Source organism: Lichenostomus cassidix, unplaced genomic scaffold (genome assembly GCF_008360975.1).
Source record: "Lichenostomus cassidix isolate B80296 unplaced genomic scaffold, HeHo_3.0 HiC_scaffold_34, whole genome shotgun sequence".
NCBI lineage: Eukaryota > Metazoa > Chordata > Aves > Passeriformes > Meliphagidae > Lichenostomus > Lichenostomus cassidix.
The window spans coordinates 96028-120709 of NW_028147431.1; the positions used below are offsets into that span (position 1 = coordinate 96028).

The window sequence follows — 24682 nt, forward strand, 5'->3', positions numbered from 1 at the left end:
AGAAGGGCTCTGTAGGGTCTTTGGGATTTCTATGGTCTCTATGGGATCTCTGTGGGGTCTATGGGGATCTATGGGGTCTCTATGGCTCTCTGTAGAATCTATAGGGTCTCTATGAGTGTCTATGGGGTTTCTATAGGATCTATAGGGTCTCTATGGGGTCTTTGGGGTTTCTATGGGGTCTTTGGGGTTTCTATGGGGTCTTTGGGGTTTCTATGGGTCTCTCTGGGGTCTCTATGGGCTCTCTTTGGGGTCTCTATAGGATCTATGGGGTCTCTGTGGGGTCTATGGGTCTCTATGGGTCTCTATAGGGTTTCTGTGGGGGCTCTATGGGATCTATGGGGTCTCTATGGGGTTTCTATAGGATCTATGGGGTCTTTGGGGTTTCTATGGGTCTCTAGGGATCTCTATGGGATCTATAGGGTTTCTGTGGGGTCTATGGGGTCTCTATGATCTCTATGGGGTCTCTATGGGTTTCTGTAGGATCTATGGGTCTCTATAGTTCTCTATGGGGTATCTATGGGGTCTCTATGGGATCTATGGGGTCTCTATGGGATCTATGGGGTCTCTATGTGTCTCCATGTGTCTTTATGGGGTCTCTATGGGGCTCTGTGGGGTCTCTATGGGCTCTATAGGGTCTCTATGGGGTTTCTATGGGGCAGGTGGATCTATGGGTCTCTATAGGGTCTCTATAGGATCTATGGGGTTTCTGTGGGGTCTCTATGGGATCTCTGGGTCTCTGTGGGTTTCTATAGGATCTATGGGGTCTCTATGGGGTCTTTGGGGTTTCTATGGATCTCTATGGGATCTATAGGACCTATAGGGTCTCTTTGGGGTGTCTATGGGGTCTCTATGGGTCTCTATGGAGTCTCTATGGGATCTATGGGTCTCTATAGGGTCTACAGGATCTTTGGGGTCTCTATAGGGTCTCAGCCCCTCCCCCCCCAAGGACACTCAGAGACACAAAAACCAAAAACACAACAACTTTATTGGGGGAGGGGCGGGAAAACCCCAAATAATGGGGGAGGGGCAGAGAGACCCCCAAAAATGGGGGAGGGGAGAGACCCTAAAATGGGGGAGGGGAGAAAAAAACCCCAAAAATGGGGGGAGGGGCAGGAAAAACCCCAAAAATGGGGGAGGGGAGAGAAAAACCCCAAAATAAAATAGGGAAACCCCAAAATTATGGGGGAGGGGAGACCCCAAATGGTGGGGGAGGGGAGCTGGCAGTGGATTTGGGGCAATTTTGGGGTGGTTTTGGGGTATTTTGGGGCAATTTTGGGGCGATTTTGGGGTGGTTTTAGGGGATTTGGGGGATCTCAGGAGGCAGTTTGGGGGTCCTGGGGGGATTTTTGGGGTGTTTTTCAGGGATTTTGGGGTGGTTTTAGCAGATTTTGGGGTTTTTTGAGGGATTTTTGGGGTGGTTTTGGGGCAATTTTGGGGTATTTTGGCGATTTTTGGGTGGTTTTGGGGGATTTTGGGGATCTCAGGAGGCAGTTTGGGGGTTCTGGGGGGATTTTGGGGTGGTTTTGGGGGCAATTTTGGGGTATTTTGGCAGTTTGGGGTGGTTTTGGAGAATTTGGGGGCGATTTTGGGGTATTTTGGCGATTTTGGGGATGGTTTAGGGTTTGGGGATCTCAGGGGCAGTTTGGGGGTCCTGGGGGGATTTTGGGGTAGTTTTGGGGGATTTTGGGGTGTTTTGGCAGGTTTGGGGTTTTCGAGGGATTTTTGGGGCAATTTTTAGGGTATTTTGGCGATTTTGGGGGTGGTTTGGGGGATTTTGGGCAGGTTTTGGGGTTTTGAGGGATTTTGGGGGGATTTTGGGGATTTTGGGGTGGTTTTGGGGAATTTGGGGCGATTTTGAGGTATTTTGGAGATTTTGGGGTGGTTTTAGGGGATTTTGGGGATCTCAGGAGGCAGTTTGGGGTCCTGGGGGGATTTTGGGGTAATTTTGGGGGATTTTGGGGTGGTTTAGCAGATTTTGGGGTTTTTTGAGGGATTTTTGGGGGATTTTGGCGATTTTGGGGTGGTTTGGGGAATTTGGGCGATTTTGGGAGGGTCTTTTGGGATTTTTTGGGGGAATTTGGGGGTTTTTTGGGGATTTTTAGGGATTTTTTGGGGGTTTTTTCTGGGATTTTTTAGAGATTTTTTGTGGATTTTTAATGGATTTTTGGGGATTTTTTAATGGATTTTTGGGGATTTTTGGGGGTTTTTTTTCTGGGATTTTTTAGGGATTTTTTTGGATTTTTTGGGATTTTTAATGGATTTTTGGGGTTTTTTTCTGGGATTTTTTAGGGATTTTTGGGGATTTTTAATGGATTTTTTGGGGTTTTTTTGGGGTTTTTTTCTGGGATTTTTTAGGGATTTTTTGGGGTTTTTTTAGGTATTTTTTTCTGGGATTTTGGGGGATTTTTATGGATTTTTTAGGGATTTTTAGGGATTTTTAATGGATTTTTTGGGGTTTTTTTCTGGGATTTTTTAGGGATTTTTTAGGGATTTTTGGGGATTTTTAATGGATTTTTGGGGTTTTTTTCTGGGATTTTTGGGGTTTTTTGTGGGATTTTTGGGGTTTTTTTTGGGATTTTGGGTTTTTTTCGGGGATTTCGGGGTGGTTTTTGGGGCATTTTTCAGGGATTTTGCGGCAAATTTAAGGATTTTTCAGGGATTTCAGGTATTTTGGGGCATTTTAGGGTAATTTTGGGTATTTTGGGGTAATTTGGAGGTGACTTTGGGGTAGTTTTCAGTAATTTTGGGGTATTTTGAGGGATTTTGGGGGTCAGGGATTTATGGTTGTTTTTGAGGGATTTTGAGGTGGTTTTAGTGAATTTTGGGGTATTTTAAGGTGGTTTTTGGGGGATTTTTGGGGGTCTCAGAGATCAGCCATTTTGGGGATGAATTTAGGATAATTTTGGGGTGATTTTGGGATATTTTGGGGTCAGGATGGACAGTAGCCGGGCAGCAGGACCCTCCTGGAGTGACCCCTGACCCAGGGCTGGTTTTGGGCAGATTTTAGGGGATTTTGGGGGTTTTTATGGTGGTTTTTGGGGATTTTGGGGTCTCAGAGGTTCAGGCATTTTTGGGGTGATTCCAGGTGAGTCTCAGGTGAGTCTCAGGTGTCAGGATGGGGGATTTTGGGCAGATTTTAGGGGATTTTGGGTTTTTTTCCAGGGATTTCAGGGTGTTTTTTGGGGTAGTTTTTGGGGATTTTGGGGTCTCAGAAGTTCAGGGATTTTTGGGGTGATTCCAGGTGAGTCTCAGGTGAGTCTCAGGTGTCAGGACGGGGGATTTTGGGGCAGATTTTAGGGGATTTTGGGTTTTTTTCAGAGATTTCAGGGTGTTTTTTGGGGTAGTTTTTGGGGATTTTGGGGTCTCAGAGGTTCAGGGATTTTTGGGGTGATTCCAGGTGAGTCTCAGGTGAGTCTCAGGTGAGTCTCAGGTGTCAGGACGGCGGATTTTGGGCACATTTTAGGGGATTTTGGGTTTTTTTCCAGGGATTTCAGGGTGTTTTTTGGGGTAGTTTTTGGGGATTTTGGGGTCTCAGAAGTTCAGGGATTTTTGGGGTGATTCCAGGTGAGTCTCAGGTGAGTCTCAGGTGTCAGGACGGGGGATTTTGGGGCAGATTTTAGGGGATTTTGGGTTTTTTTCAGAGATTTCAGGGTGTTTTTTGGGGTAGTTTTTGGGGATTTTGGGGTCTCAGAGGTTCAGGGATTTTTGGGGTGATTCCAGGTGAGTCTCAGGTGAGTCTCAGGTGAGTCTCAGGTGAGTCTCAGGTGAGTCTCAGGTGTCAGGACGGCGGATTTTGGGCACATTTTAGGGGATTTTTGGGTTTTTTTCAGGGATTTCAGGTGTTTTTTGGGGTAGTTTTTGGGGATTTTGGGGTCTCAGAGATTCAGGGATTTTTGGGATGGTTTCAGGTGAGTCTCAGGTGAGTCTCAGGTGAGTCTCAGGTGAGTCTCAGGTGTCAGGATGGGGGATTTTGGGCACATTTTAGGGGATTTTTGGGTTTTTTTCAGGGATTTCAGGTGTTTTTTGGGGTAGTTTTTGGGGATTTTGGGGTCTCAGAGATTCAGGGATTTTTGGGATGGTTTCAGGTGAGTCTCAGGTGAGTCTCAGGTGAGTCTCAGGTGAGTCTCAGGTGTCAGGATGGGGGATTTTGGGCAGATTTTAGGGGATTTTTGGGGTTTTTTTCAGGGATTTCAGGGTGTTTTTTGGGGTAGTTTTTGGGGATTTTGGGGTCTCAGAGATCAGAGATTTTTGGGGTGATTCCAGGTGAGTCTCAGGTGAGTCTCAGGTGAGTCTCAGGTGTCAGGATGGGGGATTTGGGGCAGATTTTAGGGGATTTTGGGGTTTTTTTCAGGGATTTCAGTATGGTTTTTGGGGATTTTGGGGTCTCAGAGGTTCAGGGATTTTTGGGGTGATTCCAGGTGAGTCTCAGGTGAGTCTCAGGTGTCAGGACGGGCAGTAGCCGGGCGGCAGGACCCTCCTGGAGTGACCCCTGACCCAGGGGTGACCCAACACCCCCCTCAGCGGCAGTCGCTGCCCGGGGACTTTCTGCAGAAGCTTCCGGATCAAATCGCGAGCGCCCTCGGGGATGTGGGGGGGGAAGTGCAGATCCACCTGGGGATGGACAGGTGAGACAGGTGAGGACAGGTGAGACCAGGAGAGAGCAGGTAGAGACCAGGGGAGATCAGGGATGGAGGAGACAGGTGAGCTCAGGTGAGACCAGGAGAGAGCAGGGATGGGGGGGAAGTGCAGATCCACCTGGGGATGGACAGGTGAGACCAGGTGAGGACAGGTGAGACCAGGAGAGAGCAGGAATGGAGGGGACAGGTGAGACCAGGTGAGACCAGGAGAGAGCAGGGATGGGGGGGAAGTGCAGGTCCACCTGGGGAATGGATGGGGACAGGTGAGACAGGTGAGACAGGTGAGACCAGGAGAGAGCAGGGATGGAGCGGACAGGTGAGACCAGGTGAGCTCAGGTGAGCTCAGGTGAGAGCAGGGATGGAGGGAAGTGCAGGTCCACCTGGGGAATGGATGGGGACAGGTGAGACAGGTGAGACAGGTGAGAGCAGGGGTGGAGGGGACAGGTGAGACAGGTGAGCTCAGGAATGGAGAGGACAGGTGAGACCAGGTGAGACAGGTGAGGACAGGTGAGACCAGGTGAGGATAGGTGAGACCAGGTGAGAGCAGGGGAGATCAGGAATGGAGAGGACAGGTGAGACCAGGTGAGACCAGGTGAGACAGGTGAGCTCAGGGATGGGGGGAGTGCAGATGCACCTGGGAAGTGGGACAGGTGAGACAGGTGAGACCAGGGGAGATCAGGTGAGTACAGGGATGGAGGAGACAGGTGAGACAGGTGAGGACAGGTGAGACCAGGTGAGACCAGGTGAGACAGGTGAGCTCAGGGATGGGGAAAGTGCAGATCCACCTGGGAACAGGACAGGTGAGGACAGGTGAGGACAGGTGAGGACAGGTGAGGACAGGTGAGACCAGGTGAGAGCAGGGGAGCTCAGGAATGGAGAGGACAGGTGAGACCAGGTGAGCTCAGGTGAGAGCAGGGATGGAGGGAAGTGCAGGTCCACCTGGGGAATGGATGGGGACAGGTGAGACAGGTGAGACCAGGTGAGACCAGAGATGTGTGGGGGGAGAAGTGCAGATCCACCTGGGGATGGACAGGTGAGGACAGGTGAGAGCAGGGGAGATCAGGAATGGAGAGGACAGGTGAGGACAGGTGAGACCAGGTGAGACAGGTGAGCTCAGGGATGGGGGGAAGTGCAGATCCACCTGGGGAATGGACAGGTGAAGACAGGTGAGACCAGATATGGAGGGAATAGGTGAGCACAGGTGAGCACAAGTGAGACCAGGTGAGCTCAGGGATGAAGGAGAGAGGACAGGGGAGACCAGGTGAGCTCAGGTGAGCTCAGCAATGGAGGGGAGAGGTGAGCACAGGAGAGTTCAGGTGAGGCCAGGTGAGCTTAGGTGAGTTCAGGTGAGGCCAGGTCAGCTCAAGGATGGGAGAGGGGACAGGTGAGCTCAGGTGAGCACAGGAATGAAGGGAATGAAGGGAACATGGGGGCTCAGGTGAGACCAGGTGAGCTCAGGTGAGACCAGGTGAGACCAGGGATGTGGGGGGGAAGTACAGATCCACCTGGGGAATGGGACAGGTGAGGACAGGTGAGGACAGGTGAACCCTGGTGGGACCAGGTGAGCTCAGGGATGGAGGAGAGAGAACAGGTGAGCACAGGTGAGTTCAGGTGAGCTCAGGTTAGCTGAGGTGAGCCCAGGTGAGCTCAGGAATGGGGAGGACAGGTGAGATACGGGGGCTCAGGTGAGCCCAGGTGAGCTCAGGTGAGTTCAGGTGAGCCCAGGTGAGCTCAAGGATTGGGCATTTGGGGTGGTTTAGAGGCTTTGGGTGATTTTTGGTTCAGTTTGGCTCATTTTAACAGGGATTTTTTGGGGATTTTTTTTGGGATTTTTTGGGGATTTCAGGTGTTTCATGTCCCAGGTGTGTCCAGGTGACTCACCTGAGTTATCCTGTGGTAGATATCAGCACCAGAAGGGGAATTTGGGTCAGATTTGGGTGATTTTGGGGCAGTTTTGGCTCAGTTTGGCTCATTTTAACAGGGATTTTTGGGGATTTTTTTGGGGATTTCAGGTGTTTCATTGCCCAGGTGTGCCCAGGTGAGCTCACCTGAGTTATCCTCCAGTAGCTATCAGCCACAGAGTGGATTTGGGGCAGTTTTTGGGTGATTTTGGCTCAGTTTGGCTCATTTTAACAGGGATTTTTTTGGGGATTTCAGCACCCAGGTGTGCCCAGGTGTGTCCAGGTGACTCACCTGAGTTATCCTGCGGCAGGTATCAGCAGCAGAAGGGTTTTGGGTCATTTTGGGTGATTTTGGGGCAGTTTTTGGGGCAGTTTTGGCTCAGTTTGGCTCATTTTAATGTGGATTTTTGGGGATTTTTTTGGGGATTTCAGGTGTTCTCATTGCCCAGGTGTGTGCAGGTGACTCACCTGAATTATCCTGCGGTAGATATCAGCACCAGAAGGGGAATTTGGCTCAGTTTGGGTGATTTTTGGGCACTTTGGCTCATTTTAACAGGGATTTTTGGGGATTTTTTGGGGATTTTTTTGGGGATTTCAGGTGTTTCATTGCCCAGGTGTGCCCAGGTGACTCACCTGAGTTATCCTGTGGTAGATATCAGCACCAGAAGGGGAATTTGGGTCAGATTTGGGTGATTTTGGGGCAGTTTTGGCTCAGTTTGGCTCATTTTAAAAGGGATTTTGGGGATTTTTTGGGGATTTTTTTGGGGATTTTTTTGGGGATTTCAGGTGTTCCATTGCCCAGGTGTGCCCAGGTGACTCACCTGAGTGATCCTGCGGTAGGTATCGGCGGCAGATGGGTTTTGGGGCAGTTTTTGGGCAGTTTTGGCTCAGTTTGGCTCATTTTAACAGGGATTTTTTTGGAATTTCAGGGTTTTTTGGGGCTCAGGTGTCCCAGGTGTGCCCAGGTGAGCTCACCTGAGTTATCCTCCAGTAGCTATCAGCCACAGAGTGGATTTGGGGCAGTTTTTGGGTGATTTTGGCTCAGTTTGGCTCATTTTAACAGGGATTTTTTTGGGGATTTCAGCACCCAGGTGTGCCCAGGTGTGTCCAGGTGACTCACCTGAGTTATCCTGCAGTAACTATCAGCAGCAGAAGGGTTTTGGGTCAGGTTTGGGTGATTTTGGGGCAGTTTTGGCTCAGTTTGGCTCATTTTAACAGGGATTTTTGGGGATTTTTTGGGGGATTTTTTTGGGATTTTTTTGGGGATTTCAGGTGTTTCATTGCCCAGGTGTGCGCAGGTGACTCACCTGAGTTATCCTGCGGTAGGTATCAGCAGCAGATGGGATTTGGGGCAGTTTTTGGGTGATTTTGGCTCAGTTTGGCTCATTTTAACAGGGATTTTTGGGGATTTTTTTGGGGATTTCAGGTGTTTCATTGCCCAGGTGTGCACAGGTGACTCACCTGAGTTATCCTCCAGTAGGTATCAGCAGCAGAAGTGTTTTGGGGTAGGTTTGGGTGATTTTGGGGCAGTTTTTGGGCAGTTTTGGCTCAGTTTGGCTCATTTTAATGTGGATTTTTGGGGATTTTTTTGGGATTTCAGGTGTTCTCATTGCCCAGGTGTGCCCAGGTGACTCACCTGAGTTATCCTCCAGTAGCTATCAGCCACAGAGTGGATTTGGGGCAGTTTTTGGGCAGTTTTGGCTCAGTTTGGCTCATTTTAACAGGGATTTTTGGGGATTTTTTGGGGGATTTTTTGGGGATTTCAGGTGTTCTCATTGCCCAGGTGTGCCCAGGTGACTCACCTGGGTTATCCTGCGGTAGGTATCGGCGGCAGAGGGACTCTCGAAGGGCGGGTGGCCGGCCAGCAGCTCGTAGCACAGGACGCCCAGACACCACAGGTCCACCTTCTCGTCATGGCCGCCGCCCTCCACCATCTCGGGGGGCAGGTAATCCAAGGTGCCGCACAAGGTGCGACGTCTGGGGAGAAAAACACACCTGAGCACACCTGGGCAGGTCACAGACACACCCAGAGACCATAGAAACCCATAGAACTTCACAGGTGTGCCCAGGTAATCGAGGGTTCTGCACAGGGTTTGACACCTGAAACACACCTGAGCACACCTGGGCAGGTCACAGACACACCCAGAGACCATAGAAACCCATAGAACTTCACAGGTGTGCCCAGGTAGTCCAGAGTGCCACAGAGAGTGTGACGTCTGCGGGAGAAAAACACACCTGAGCACACCTGGGCACACCTGGATAGCCATAGAAATCCATAGAACTTCATAGAAACCCATAGAATGCCACAGGTCTGCCCAGGTAGTTCAGGGTACCGCACAAGGTGTGATGTCTTGGGGAGAAAACACACCTGGGCACACCTGGGCAGGTCACAGACACACCCAGAGTGCATAGAAACCCATAGAACCTCATGGAACTTCACAGGTGTGCCCAGGTAGTCCAGAGTGCCACAGAGAGTGTGACGTCTGCGGGAGAAAAACACACCTGAGCACACCTGGGCAGGTCACAGACACACCCAGAGCCCATAGAAGCCCATAGAACTTCACACCTGTGCCCAGGTAATCGAGGGTTCTGCACAGGGTTTGACACCTGGGAGTTACCTGAACCACCCAGAGCCCACAGGTGTGCCCAGGTAGTCCAGAGTGCCGCACAAGGTGCGACGTCTGGGGAGAAAAACACACCTGAGCACACCTGGGCACACCTGGGGAGGTCAGAGAACTCCATAGAACTTCATGGAAAACCATAGAAACCCAACACCTGTGCCCAGGTAGTCCAGAGTGCCGCACAAGGTGCGACATCTGGGGGAGAAAACACACCTGAGCACACCTGGGCACACCTGAGCAGGTCACAGACACACCCAGAGCCCATAGAAACCCATAGAACCTCATAGAACTTCACAGGTGTGCCCAGGTAATCCAAGGTGCCACACAAGGTGCGACGTCTGGGGGAGAAAACACACCTGAGCACACCTGGGCACACCTGGGCACACCTGGGCAGGTCACAGACACACCCAGAGCCCATAGAAACCCATAGAATTTCACAGGTGTGTCCAGGTAGTCCAGAGTGCCGCACAAGGTGCGACGTCTGGGGGAGAAAAACACACCTGAGCACACCTGGGCACACCTGGGCAGCCATAGAAACCTCTAGAACCCCATAGAACTCCACAGAAACTCATAGAACTTCATGGACTGCACACCTGTCCCCAGGTAACTGAGGGTCTCACACAGGGTGTGGCATCGGGAACACACCTGGGCACACCTGAGGGTCACCTGGACACCCATAGAACCTCATAGAACTTTCTAGAGCCCACACCTGTGCCCAGCTAACCGAGGCGTCTGGGGGGCAAAACACACCTGGGCACACCTGGGGACCTCCCAGAGCCCTCAGGGATTCCCCCAGGTGTGTCTCACCTGTCCCAGGTGTGTCCCCAGGTGTGTCTCAACTGTCCAGGTGTCTCACCTGAGCAAGGGCTGTGCACAGACCATCCGAAATTGGCCATTTTTAACAATTTCCAGCCCCATAACTCCTCCCAGGTGTCCCAGGTGTGTCCCCAGGTGTGTCTCACCTGTCCCAGGTGTGTCAGACTCACCTGAGCAAGGGCTGTGCACAGACCAGGCAAAATCGGCCATTTTGAACCATTTCCAGCCCCATAACCTCACTCAGGTGTGTCCCAGGCGTCCCCAGGTGTGTCCCAAGTGTGTCCCAGGTGTGTCCCACCTGTCCCAGGTGTCTCACCTGAGCGAGGGCTGTGCACAGACCAGCCAAAATCAGCCATTTTTAACCATTTCCAGCCCTATAACCCAAACCTTCAGCCCCATAACCTCACTCAGGTGTGTCCCAGGTGTGTCCCAGGTGTGTCCCACCTGTCCCAGGTGTCCCCAGGTGTGTCCCAGGTGTGTCCCACCTGTCCCAGGTGTCTCACCTGAGCGAGGGCGCGTGCACGGACCAGCCGAAGTCGGCCATTTTTAACCATTTCCAGCCCTATAACCCAAACCTTCAGCCCCATAACCTCACTCAGGTGTGTCCCAGGTGTGTCAGGTGTGTCCCAGGTGTGTCCCACCTGTCCCAGGTGTCCCCAGGTGTGTCCCAGGTGTGTCCCACCTGTCCCAGGTGTCTCACCTGAGCGAGGGCGCGTGCACGGACCAGCCGAAGTCGGCCATTTTTAACCATTTCCAGCCCCATAACCCCCAACTAAAGCCCCATAACCTCACTCAGGTGTGTCCCAGGTGTGTCTCACCTGGCCCAGGTGTCCCCAGGTGTGTCCCAGGTGTGTCCCACCTGTCCAGGTGTCTCACCTGAGCGAGGGCGCGTGCACGGACCAGCCGAAGTCGGCGATCTTCAGCTCCCCCTTGAGGCCGAGCAGGAGGTTCTCAGGTTTGATGTCGCGGTGGATCACCTTGCGGCCGTGGCAGTACAGCAGGGCGTCGGCCAGCTCCTCCATCAGCTGCCAAATTTGGGGTTAGGGAGCCCGAAAATTGAGTCAGGGACCCCAAAAATGGATTCCGGGGGTCCCAAAACCCTGAAAACCCACCCAGGTGTTCCTGAATTCCACCAGGTGACCCCAAATCCCCACGGGATTGTCTGAGATTTGGGACAAGGGAAACACCTGGAGGAGATTTGGGAGATTCAGGGAACCCCAAAACCATCCAGGGACCCCAAAAATCATCCTGGGAACCCCAAAAATGGACTCGGGGACCCCAAAAATGGATTCCGAGGGTCCCAAAACCCCCAAAATCCCACCCAGGTGTCCCCAAAACTCACAGATCCCAAAACTTCCCTAATGATTTGTGCTTCCAGGTGACAAAATTTGGGGTTAGGGACCCCAAAAATGGACTCAGAGACCCCAAAAAATCATCCTGAGGACCCCAAAAATGGACTTGGGGACCCCAAAAATGGATTCCTTGGGTCCCAAAACCCCCAAATCCCACCAAAGTGTCCCCAAATTCCCCCCAGGTGACCCCAAAACTCACTGAGATCCCAAAACTCCCCTAATGATTTGTGCCTCCAGCAGGTGACAAAATTTGGGGTTAGGGACCCCAAAAAAGGACTCGAGGACCCCAAAAATCGACCTGGGAACCCCAAAAATGGATTCCTTGGGTCCCAAAAACCCCAAATCCCACCCAGGTGTCCCCTAATCCCACCAGGTGACCCCAAATCCCCCAGGTGTGGATGACATGGAACACCTGGAGAGGATTATTTGAGGGACTCAGGACACCCCAAAAACCTCACAAGGGGTCCCCAAAACCACCCTGGGGACCCAAAAATCGACTCGGGGACCCCAAAAATGGATTCCGGGGGTCCCAAAACCCCGAAAACCCACCCAGGTGTTCCTGAATTCCACCAGGTGTCCCCAAAATTCTCCCCAGGTGATCCCAAAACTTCCCTAATGATTTGTGCCTCCAGGTGACAAAATTTGGGGTTAGGGACCCCAAAAATTGACCTGGGGACCCCAAAAATAGACTTGGGGACCCCAAAAATGGATTCTTTGGGTCCCAAAACCCCGAAAACCCACCCAGGTGTCCCCAAATTCCACCAGGTGACCCCAAAACTCACTGAGATCCCAAAACTCCCCTAATGATTTGTGCTTCCAGGTGACAAAATTTGGGGTTAAGGACCCCAAAAAAGGAATCAAGGACCCCAAAAATGGACTCGGGGACCCCAAAAATGGACTCGGGGACCCCAAAAATGGATTCTTTGGGTCCCAAAACCCCCAAATCCCACCCAGGTAACCCCAAAATCCTCCCCAGGTGCTCTGGGGAGAAGCAGCTCCTCTCTGGGGGAAAAAGGGTTAAAAACTGACCCTGGGGGGTTCCCAAAATGGGTTTTTGGGGTGATTTTGGGGTTTTTAGAGACGATTTTGGGGTTTTTGGGGTCCCCGAGTTCATTTTTGGGGTTTTTGGGGTGATTCCAGGGTGGTTTTTAGGGTGATTTTGGGGTTTTTGGGGTCCCTAAGTTGATTTTTTGGGTTCCCAAGTTGGTTTTTTTGGGCTGATTTCAGGGTGGGTTTTAGGTGATTTTGGGGTTTAGGGGCGATTTTGAGGGTTTTTGAGGCCCCTGAGTTCATTTTTGGGGTTTTTGGGGTCCCTAAGTCCATTTTTGGGGTGATTTGGGGGTTTTTGGGGTGATTCGGGGATGGTTTTTAGGGTGATTTTGGGGTTTTTTGGGGGCAGTTTTGAGGGTTTTTGACATCCCCGAGTTCATTTTTGGGGTGATTTTTGAGGTGATTTTGAGGTTTTTGGGGTCCCCGAGTCCATTTTTGGGGTTTTTGGGGTCGCTGAGTCCATTTTTGGGGTGATTTGGGGGTTTTTGGGATGATTCAGGGCTGGTTTTAGGATGCTTTTGGGGTTTCTGTGGTCCCCGAGTCGGTTTTTGGGTTCGCGAGTTGGTTTTTGGGCTGATTTCAGGGTGGGTTTTGGGTGATTCTGGGGTTTTTGGAGGCGATTTTGAGGGTTTTTGAGGCCCCTGAGTTCATTTTTGGGGTTTTTGGGGTCCCTAAGTCCATTTCTGGGGTGATTTGGGGGTTTTTGGGATGATTTCAGGGTGGTTTTTAGGGTGATTTTGGGGTTTTTGGAGGCGATTTTGAGGGTTTTAGAGGTCCCCGAGTTCATTTTTGGGGTGATTTTTGAGATGATTTTGGGGTTTTTCGAGGTCCCTGAGTTCATTTTTGGGGTTTTTGGGGTCGCTGAGTCCATTTTTGGGGTGATTTGGGGGTTTTTGGGGTGATTCAGGGCTGGTTTTAGGATGCTTTTGGGGTTTCTGTGGTCCCCGACTTGGTTTTTGAGCTGATTTCAGGGTGGTTTTTAGGCTGATTCTGGGATTTTTGGAGGCGATTTTGGGGTTTTTGGGGTCGCTGAGTCCATTTTTGGGGTGATTTTTGGGGTTTGGGGTCTCACCGTGGCCGTCCTGGTGCTGTCCAGCCGCCGGCAGCGCTGCAGCTCCTTGTAGAGTTCTCCTCTGGGCGCAAATTCCAGGATGAGGAAAACTCGCCGTCGGTCGTGGAAATAGTTGTAGAGCCGCAGCACGTTGGGGTGCCTGGGGAGCCAAAACCCCAAATTTGGGACCCCAAAATCATCCCAGGGAGCCCAAAACTTCCTCAGGAATCCCAAATTCAGCCCAGGGATACCAAAAATGAGACCCCAAACCCGAATTTGGGACCCCAAAATCACTCCAGGGATCCCAAATTCACCCCAGGGATCCCAAAATCAACCCAGGAATCAAAAATTACCCCAAAAAATCCCAAATTCCCCCAAGATTTTTCCCCAGACAACCCCAAATTGGGACCCCAAATTCCTCCAGGGACCCCAAAATCATCCCAAAGACCCCAAAATGAGACCCCAAACCCGAATTTGGGACCCCAAATTCCTCCCAGGGATCCCAAAACTTCCTCAGGAATCCCAAATTCAGCCCAGGGACTCCAAAATCATCCGAAAGACCCCAAAATGAGACCCCAAACCCGAATTTGGGACCCCAAAATCAACCCAGGAATCAAAAATTACTCCAAAAAATCCCAAATTCCCCCAAGATTTTTCCCCAAACAACCCCAAATTTGGGACCCCAAATTCCTCACAGGGACCCCAAAATCATCCCAGGGACCCCAAAAATGAGACCCCAAACCTAATTTGGGACCCCAAAATCACTCCAGGGATCCCAAAACTTCCTCAGGAATCCCAAAATCATCCCAGGAATCCAAAATTACCCCAAAAAATCCCAAATTCCCGCAGGACTTTTCCCCAAATTCCCCCAGGATTTTTCCCCAGATGACCCCAAATTTGGGACCCTAAATTCCTCACAGGGATCCCAAAATCATCCCAGGGATCCCAAAAATGAGACCCCAAACCCAAATTGGGACCCCAAAATCATCCCAAGGACCCCAAAATCTCCCCAGGAACCCCAAAACTCCAAATTGGGACCCCAAATTCCCCCAGGATTTTTCCCTGAATGACCCCTAAATGAGACCCCAAACCTAATTTGGGACCCCAAAATCACTCCCAGGGATCCCAAAACTTCCCCAGGAATCCCAAATTCAGCCCAGGGACTCCAAATTCATCCCAAAGACCCCAAAAATGAGACCCCAAACCCAAAATTGGACCCCAAATTCACCCCAGGGACCCCAAAATCAACTCAGGAATCAAAAATTACTCCAAAAAATCCCAAATTCCCCCAAGATTTTTCCCCAAACAACCCCAAATTTGGGACCCTAAATTCCTCACAGGGACCCCAAACTCATCCCAGGGACTCCAAAATCATCCCAAAGACCCCAAAATGAGACCCCAAACCCGAATTTGGGACCCCAAAATCAACCCAGGAATCAAAAATTACCCCAAAAAATCCCAAATTCCCCCAGGATTTTTCCCCAAATGACCCCAAAATGAGACCCCAAACCCGAATTTGGGACCCCAAAATCACCCCAGGGACCCCAAAGTCAACCCAGGAATCAAAAATTACCCCAAAAAATCCCAAATTCCCCCAAGATTTTTCCCCAAACCACCCCAAATTGGGACCCCAAATTCCTCACAGGGACCCCAAAATAATCCCAGGGATCCCAAAAATGAGACCCCAACCCCAAATTTGGGACCCCAAATTCACCCCAAGGATCCTAAAACTTCCTCAGGAACCCCAAATTCAGCCCAGGGACTCCAAAATCATCCCAAAGACCCCAAAATGAGACCCCAAACTCAAAATTGGGACCCTAAATTCACCCCAGGGATCCCAAAATCATCCCAGGGACCCCAAAATGAGACCCCAAACCCAAATTTGGACCCCAAAATCATCCCAGGGATCCCAAATTCATCCCAGGGATCCCAAAATCAACTCAGGAATCAAAAATTACCCCAAAAAATCCCAAATTCCCCCAAGATTTTTCCCCAAACAACCCCAATTTGGGACCCCAAATTCCTCACAGGGACCCCAAAATCATCCCAGGAATCCCAAAAATGAGACCCCAAACCCGAATTTGGGACCCCAAATTCACCCCAGGGATCCCAAAATCATCCCAGGGATCCCCAAAATGAGACCCCAACCCCAAATTTGGGACCCCAAATTGCTCCAGGGATCCCAAAATCACCCCAGGGTCCCCAAAAATCTCCCCCAGGATCCAAAATTCCCCCAAGATTTTCCCCCAAATGACCCCAAAATGAGACCCCAACCCAAATTTGGGACCCCAAATCCCTCCCAGGATCCCAAAATGAGACCCCAAACCCAAATTTGGGACCCCAAATTCACCCCAGGAACCACAAAATCTTCCCAGGAGCCCCAAAACCACCCTCCCAGGTAAATCCCAGGTGTGTTTTCCCTCCCCAGGTGTATCTCAGGTGTGTTTTTCCCTCCCCAGGTGTGTTTTTCCCTCCCCAGGTGTATTTCAGGTGTGTCTCAGGTGTGTCTCAGGTGTGTTTTCCCTCCCCAGGTGTATCCCAGGTGTACCTGAGGTGCACCTGGATCTCGATCTCCCTCCTCAGCTGGTGCTCCACCCCCTCCCAGGTGTATCTCAGGTGTATTTATCCATCCCCAGGTGTATCTCAGGTGTATCCCAGGTGTGTTTATCTATTCCAGGTGTATCTCAGATGTGTTTATCTCTCCCCAGGTGTATCTCAGGTGCGTTTTTCTCTCTCCAGGTGTATCCCAGGTGTGGTTTTCCCTCCCCAGATGTGTTTTCCCCTCCCCAGGTGTATCCCAGGTGTGTTTATCTATTCCAGGTGTATCTCAGATGTGTTTTTCCCTCCCAGGTGTATCCCAGGTGTGTTTATCCATCCCAGGTGCATCTCAGGTGTATCCCAGATGTATCCCAGGTGTATTTATCCCTCCCCAGGTGTGTTTTCCCTCCCCAGGTGTATCTCAGGTGCGTTTTTCTCTCCCCAGGTGTATCCCAGGTGTGTTTTCCCTCCCCAGGTGTATCCCAGGTGTGTTTTCCCCTCCCCAGGTGTGTTTATCCCTCACCTGAGCTGCGCCTGGATCTCGATCTCCCTCCTCAGCTGGTGCTCCACCCCCTCCCAGGTGTATTTTTCTCCCCCCCAGGTGTATCCCAGGTGAGTTTTTCCCTCTCCAGGTGTATCCCAGGTGTGCTTTCTCCTCCCCAGGTGTATCCCAGGTGTATCCCAGGTGTGTTTATCCATCCCCAGGTGTGTTTATCTCTCTCCAGGTGTATCCCAGGTGTGTTTATCCCTCCCCAGGTGTATCCCAGGTTTGTTTATCCCTCCCAGGTGTATCCCAGGTGTATTTATCCATCCCCAGGTGTGTTTATCCATCCCCAGGTGTATCCCAGGTGTGTTTTCCCCTCCCCAGGTGTGTTTTTCCCTCACCTGAGGTGCGCCTGGATCTCGATCTCCCTCCTCAGCTGGTGCTCCACCCCCTCCTGCTCCACCTGGGACTTGAAGAGCACCTTGAGAGCCACCAGGAAGCCCGAGCTGCGCTCCCTGGCCAGGTAGACATTGCCGAACTTGCCCTTGCCCAGCGGGCGACCGATCTCGAAATCCTCCAGCGAGAACGTGCGGCTGGGAGAGAGAGAGAGAGAACACCTGGGTCAGGTGGGGACACCTGGGGACACCTGGGGACAGGTAGGGACAGGTAGGGACACCTGGGGTGACACCTGGGGACACCTGAGAGCACCTGGGGACAGGTGGGATAACACCTGGGGACATACCTGGGGACACCTGAGAGCACCTGGGGACACCTGGGGACAGGTGGGATAACACCTGGGGACATACCTGGGGACACCTGAGAGCACCTGGGGACACCTGGGGACAGGTGAGATAACACCTGGGGACACCTGGGGTCAGGTGGGGACACCTGGGGACAGGTGGGGTGACACCTGGGGACAGATAGGGACACCTAGGGACACCTTGGGGGGACACCTGGGTCAGGTGGGGACACCTGGGGACACCTGGGGACACCTGAGAGTAGCTGGGGTGACACCTGGGGACAGGTAGGGACACCTGGGGACACCTGAGAACAGCTGGAGACAGGTGAGGTAACACCTGGGGACACCTGAGAGCACCTGGGGACGGGTAGGGACACCTGGGGTGACACCTGGGGACACTTGAGAGCACCTGGGGACACTTAGGGACACCTGGGGACACCTGAGAGCATCTAGGGTAACATCGGGGGATACGTGGGGACACCTGGAGTAACACCTGGGGTGACATCTGGGAGCACCTGGGGACAGCTAGGGACACTTGGGGACAGCTGAGAGCACCTGGGGTAACAGCTGGGGACACCTGGGGACAGGTAGGACACCTGGGGACACTTGGGGACACCTGAGAGCACCTGAGGACACCTGAGGTAACACCTGAGGACAGCTGGACACAGGGAGGACACCTGGGGACACTTGGGGACACCAGGGGAAACTCCTGAAGGACACTTGGACGTGAGTGTGACACTTAGGGTGACACCTCAGGGGACACCTGAGGGGACACCTGAGGACACCTGAGAGCTGCTGGGGACACTTGGGGACATCTGAGAGCAGCTGGGGTGACACCTGGGGACATCGAGGGACACCTGGGAGCACCTGGGATAACACTTGGTGACACTTGGGACACCTGGGGACACCCCTGGGGACTCCAAACCTGGGGACTCACCTGGCAGTGACCAGGAGCCACCCCCCAGTGTCACCCAGGGGGTCCCAGTGTCACCCTAAGACCTCCCAGTGTCACTCAAGTGGACTTTGGGACCCCCAGTGTCACCCCAGGACCCCGCAATGTCACCCCAGGGGGACTTTGGGACACGCCCATGTCACCCCAGTGCCACTCTGTGTCACCCAGGGGGTCCCAATGTCACCGTAAGACCCCCCAGTGTCACCCAGGGAGTGTCCAGGACCCCCCAGTGTCACTCAAAGGGACTTTGGGACCTCCAACGTCACCCCAGTGTCACCCTAAGACCCCCCAGTGCCACCCCCGGGGGGTCCCAGTGTCACCCCAGGACTCCCAAGTGTCACCCCAAGAGGTCCCTGGGACCCCCAGTGTCACCTCCCCCCCTCCCCAGTGTCACCCCAGTGCCACTCTGTGTCACCCAGGGGGTCCCAATGTCACTCTAAGACCCCCCAGTGTCACCCTTGGGGACCCTGCAGTGTCACCCCAGGACCCCCCAGTGTCACTCAAAGGGGGACGTTGGGACCTCCAGTGCCACCCCAATGTCACCCTAAGACACCCCAGTGTCACCCCAGGGGTTGCTGGGACACCCCAGTGTCACCTCCCCCTCCCCAGTGTCACCCAGGGGGTCCCAGTGTCACCCTAAGACCCCCCAGTGTCACCCAGGACCCCTCAGTGTCCCCTCCCCCCCCCCAGTGTCCCCAGACTCACACGGGGGGAGGGGCTGGCACCATGTGTGGCTCCAGTGGCACTCGGCCAACTCCTGGGGACAAAAACGGGGAGTCAGCACCCCAAAAACTGACTGAAACACCCCAAAAACTGACTAAAACACCCCAAAAACTGACCAAAACTGCCCAAAGCACCCCAAAAACTGCCCTGGGACCCCAAAACTGACAAAAACAGCCCAAAAACTGCCTAAAAACTGCCCTGGGACCCCAAAACAGCCCAAAGCACCCCAAAAACTGCCAAAACCAGACCAAAACCAGCCCAAAAACTGCCCAAACCAGCCCAAAAACTGACAAAAACAGCCTGAAACAGCCCAAAACCAGGCCTGGGACCCCAAAGACTGCCTAAACCAGCCAAAAACTGCCAAAAAACTCCAAAAACTGCCTAAAAACAGCCCAAAAGCTGCCCAAAACTGCCAAAAAACTGCCAAAAAACTCCAAAAACTGCCCAAAGCACCCCAAAAACTGCCAAAACCAGCCCAAAAACTGCCCTGGGACCCCAAAACTGCCTAAAAACACCCCCAAACCAGCCTAAAAACAGCCCTAAAACCAGCCTAAAAACACACCTGGGACCCCAAAAACTGCCCAAAACACCCCAAAAACTGCCCTGGGACCCCAAAACCAGCCCAAAACTGCAAAAACCCCAAATCCCCCCAAAATTTCCCAAAATCCCTTCTATGACCCCCCCAAATCCCCTCATTGGGACTCCAAATTCCCCCAAAATCCCCCCAAATCCACCCCAGATCCCCTCAGGATCCCCTAAATCCACCCCAAGATCCCCCAAATTCCCTCACTGGGACCCCAAATCCCCCCAAAATCTCCCCCAACTCCCCTCTGGACCCTCCAAATGCCTCCCAAATCCCCCCTGGGATCCCCCAAAATTCCCCCAAATCCCCCAAAATCCCCCAGAGTCCCCAAATCCCTCAAATCCCCCAAACCCCTCAAATTCCCCCAAAATCCTCCAAATCCTCTATGACCTCTTGACATCCCCAAATCCCCCAAAATCCCCTCAGGATCCCCAAGTCCCCCAAAATCCACCCCAAATCCCTCAAATCCCCCAAATTCCCACTATGACCCCCAAATCCTCACTGGGACCCGAAATCCCCAAATCCCCAAATCCCCTCTAGAATCCCCCAAATTCCCTCCAGGACCCAAAAAATCCACCCCAGGCTCTCCCAAGACCCCAAATTCCCTCCTTGGGACCCAAAATCCCCCAATTTCCCAAAATTTCCCCAAAATCCCCAAATCCACCCAAATTCCCCTATGAATCCCCAAATCCTCAAACCTAAATCCTCCCCAAACCTCAAATTCCCCAATCTCCCCAATCTCCACCAAATGCCCCAAAATCTCCCCCAAATCCCCCAAAACCCCCAGATGCCTCCCAAATCCCCCAAAATTCCCCCCAAAACCCCCCCAAATCCCCCCAAGTACCTGGCAGGCCTTTCCCGGGGGGCTCAGAGCTCTGGGGGTCCTTGCGGGGAACCCGGAGGGGGAGGGGAGCCAGAGGCTGCAGAGAGAACCCCAAAATTGGGGAGAGGAACCCCAAAAAAACCCTAAAATTGGGGAGAGGAACCCCAAAAAAACCCAAAACTGGGGAGAGGAACTCCCAAAAAAACCCAAAATTGGGGAGAGGAACCCCAAAACCCCAAAACTGGGGAGGGAACCCCAAAAAAAACCCAAAATGGGGGAAAGGAACCCCAAAATTGGGGAAAGGAACCCCAAAAAACCCAAAATTGGGGAAGGGAACCCAGAATTGGGGAGGGGAACCCAAAAAACCCCAAAATTGGGGAGAGGAACCCCAAAATTGGGGAAAGGAACCCCAAAAATCCCCAAATTGGGGAAAGGAACCCAAAAACTGGGGAAAGGAACCCAAAAAACCCCAAAACTGGGGAAAGGAACCCAAAAAACCCCAAAATTGGGGAAATGAACCCAAAAACTGGGGAAAGGAACCCAAAAAACCCCAAAATTGGGGAAAGGAACCCAAAAACTGGGGAAAGGAACCCAAAAAACCCCAAAATTGGGGAAAGGAACCCAAAATTGGGGAGGGGAAACCCTAAATTGGGATGGGGAACCCAAAATTAGGGAAGGGAATCCCAAAATTAGGGAAGGGAATCCCAAAAACGGGGAGGGGAAACCCTAAATTGGGATGGGGAACCCATAATTGGGGAGGGGAAATCCCAAATTTGGGAGGAAACCCCAAAATTGGGGAGGGAAACCCTAAATTGAGGAGGGGATCCCCAAAATTGGGGAGAAAACTCCAAAATTGGGGAGAAAACTCCAAAATTAGGATGGGGAACTGCAAAAAACCCCAAAATTGGGGAGAGGAAACCCTAAATTGGGGAGGCAACCCCAAAAACCCCAAAATGGGGGAAAGGAACCCAAAACTGGGGAGAGGAACCCCAAAAAAATGGGGTCCCAAAAATTGGGGAGGGAACCCTAAAAACCCCAAAATTGGGGAGAGAACCCCAAAATTGGGATGGGGAAACCCCAAAAAAACCCCAAAATTTGGGAAAGGAACCCCAAAAACCCCAAACTGGGGTGGGGAATCCCAAAATTGGGGAAGGGAACCCCAAAATGGGGAGAAAACCCCAAAATTGGGATGGAGAACCCCAAAATGGGGAGGGGGTCACCCTAAACTGGGGAGAGGAACCCCAAAATTGGGGAAAGGAACCCCAAAAATCCCCAAAATTGGGGAGATGAACCCAAAAATTGGGGAAAGGAACCCAAAAAACCCCAAAATTGGGGAGAGGAACCCAAAATTGGGAAGGAGAAACCCTAAATTGGGATGGGGAACCCAAAATTAGGGAAGGGAACCTCAAAATTGGGGAGAGAAACCCCAAAATTGGGATGGGGAACCCCAAAAACCCCCAAATTGGGGAGAGGAACCTAAAAATTGGGGAAAGGAACCCAAAAAAACCCCAAAACTGGGGAAAGGAACCCAAAATTGGGGAGGGAAACCCTAAATTGGGATGGGGAACCCAAAATTAGGGAAGGGAATCCCAAAATTGGGGAGAGAACCCCAAAACTGGGATGGGGAACCCCAAAATTGGGGAGGGGGAAACCCTAAATTGGGGAGAGAAACCCCAAAATTGGGATGGGGAACCCCAAAAACCCCAAAACTGGGGAAAGGAACCCAAAAACTGGGGAGAGGAACACAAAAAACCCCAAAACTGGGGAAAGGAACCCAAAAAACCCCAAAATTGGGGAAATGAACCCAAAAACTGGGGAAAGGAACCCAAAAAACCCCAAAACTGGGGAAAGGAACCCAAAAACTGGGGAAAGGAACCCAAAAAACCCCAAAATTGGGGAAAGGAACCCAAAATTGGGGAGGGGAAACCCTAAATTGGGATGGGGAACCCAAAATTGGGGAAGGGAATCCCAAAATTAGGGAAGGGAACCCCAAAATTGGGGAAAGGAACCGAAAAAACCCCAAAATTGGGGAAAGGAACCCCAAAAACCCCCAAAATAGAGAAAGGATCCCAAAAATTGGGGAGGGAACCCTAAAAACCCCAAAATGGGGGAGAGAACCCCAAAATTGGGATGGGGAGACCCCAAAAAAACCCAAAATGGGGGAGGGAAACCCTAAATTGGGGAAAGGAACCCCAAAATTGGGGAGGGAATCTCAAAATGGGGGAGAGAACCCCAAAAAACCCCAAAATTGGGAAGGGAAACCCTAAATTGAGAAGGGGAACCCCAAAATTGGGATGGGGGACTCCAAAATGGAGAGAAAACCCCAAAATTTGGAGAGGGAACCCTAAATCAGGGAGGGGATCCCCTAAATTGGGGAAAGGAACCCAAAATTGGGGAGGGGGAACCCCAAAATGGGGAGGGGAACCCCAAAATGGGGAGAAAACCCCAAAACTGGGGAGGGAAACCCAAAATTTGGAGGGGGATCCCCTAGATTGGGGAGAGGGAACCCCAAAACTGGGGAGAGAACCCCAAAACTGGGGGAGAGGAATTGCAAATTGGGGAGAAAACCCCAAAATTGGGGGGAAAACCCCCCAAATTGGGGAGGGGGAGTTACCTTGGCCAGGCTGGGAGCCACGTTCTCCTTCTGTGCCATTCTGGGGGGAAAGCAGGGGTGGGGGGACCCCAAAAACGGTCAGGGACCCCAAAAACCCACCCTGGGACCCTCAAAAATCCCCTCAGAACCCCCAAAAATCCCCTCAGGACCTAAAAAACTCCTCAATTCTTCTCAGGACACCCCAATTCCCCTCAGAAATCCCATCAGGACCCCCAAAATTCCCTCAGAAACTCCCTCAGGACCCCCAAATCCCACCCAGAACCCCCAAAAGTCCCCTCGGGACCCCCAAAATCCCCTCAATTCTTCTCGGGACACCACGATTCCCCTCAGAAATCCCCTCAGGACCCTCAAAAATCCCACCCAGGACCCTCAAAAATCCCCCTCAGAACCCCAAAACTCCCTCAATTCTTCTCGCGACACCCCAATTCCCCTCAAAAATCCCTTCAGGACCCCAAAATCTCACCCAGGACCCTCGAAAATCCCTCAGGACCCCCAAAATTCCCTCAGAAACTCCCTCAGGACCCTTAAATCCCACCCAGGACCCTCAAAACCCCCTCAGGACCCCCAAAATCCCCTCAATTCTTCTCGGGACACCCCAATTCCCCTCAGAAATCCCCTCAGGACCCCCAAAATCCCACCCAGGACCCTCAAAAATCCAATCAGGACCCCCAAAGTTCCCTCAGAAACTCCCTCAGGAAGCCCAAATCTCACCCAGGACCCTCAAAAATCCCTCAGGACCCTCAAAATCCCCCTCAGGACCCCCAAAAACTCCTTAATTCTTCTCGGGACTCCCCAATTCCCCTCAGAAATCCCCTCAGGACCCCCAAATCCCCCCGGGACCCCCAAAATTCCACTCAGGACCCGCAAAATTCCCTCAGAAACTCCCTCAGGAACCCCAAAAATCCCCCAGGACCCCCAAAAATGCCTCAATTCTTCTCGGGACACCCCGATTCCACTCAGAAATCCCCTCAGGACCCTCAAAAATCCCCTCAGGACCCCCAAAAACTCCTTAATTCTTCTCGGGACTCTCCAATTCCCCTCAGAAAACCCCTCAGGACCCCCAAATCCCACCCAGGACCCCCAAAATTCCCTCAGGACCACCCAATTCCTCCCGGAACTCCTCAATTCCCCTCAGAAACTCCCTCAGAACTCCTCAAAATCCCCTCGGGACCCCAAAAATCCCCCTCAGGACCCCAAAACTCCCTGAATTCTTCTCGGGACACCCCGATTCCCCTCAGAAAACCCCTCAGGACCCCCCAAAATCGCCCCCAAGACCCCAAAATTTCCTCAAAATCCCCTCCATTCTTCTCGGGACACCCCGATTCCCCTCACAAATCCCCTCAGGACCCCCAAATCCCACCCAGGACCCCCAAAAATCTCCCCAAAACGACCCAATTTCCGCTCCTCACCAGCGGCCTTTCGCTGTCGCCGCCTCAGCTTCAAATCTCCCCCCCCGCGCTCCCATTGGCCGCCGCCCGCGCGCGCCGCGCTCCCATTGGTCCGCACCCCACGAATCCCCGCCCCTTCGCGCGCGCCGCTCTCCCATTGGTCTCCGCCCCAGGAGTCCCCGCCCCTCACGGCGAGCTCGGCGCTGATTGGTCGCGGGGGAGGGGTGGGAGGGGCGCTGATTGGTCAATCAGAGCGGGGCTGCGCGTGGTCACGTGGGGGAGGCGGCGGCCATCTTGCGCCCGGCCGATCCGCCCGGCAACAGGGGCGGGGCTAAGAGGGGAAGCAGCCAATCAGAGAGCGGGGGGGGCGCGGGGGGGCAGTATGGACCAGTATGGACCAGTATAGACCA

At 52.5% G+C, this 24682-nt stretch overlaps 1 protein-coding gene across 1 annotated transcript; it reads right to left on the bottom strand.

The window, feature by feature from the left end:
• Positions 1-4443: 4443 nt before the first annotated feature.
• On the bottom strand, positions 4444-24436 carry LOC146423030 (aurora kinase C-like). Its single transcript, XM_085045095.1, has 9 exons — positions 24294-24436; positions 22885-22924; positions 20292-20367; positions 18847-18898; positions 16852-17043; positions 13450-13588; positions 10852-11000; positions 8341-8515; positions 4444-4611 (listed from the first exon to the last, which is right to left on the bottom strand). Exons 2-9 carry the CDS (start codon positions 22921-22923, stop codon positions 4444-4446), a joined length of 990 nt encoding a protein of 329 aa, XP_084901221.1. The 5' UTR covers position 22924; positions 24294-24436.
• Positions 24437-24682: the final 246 nt, after the last annotated feature.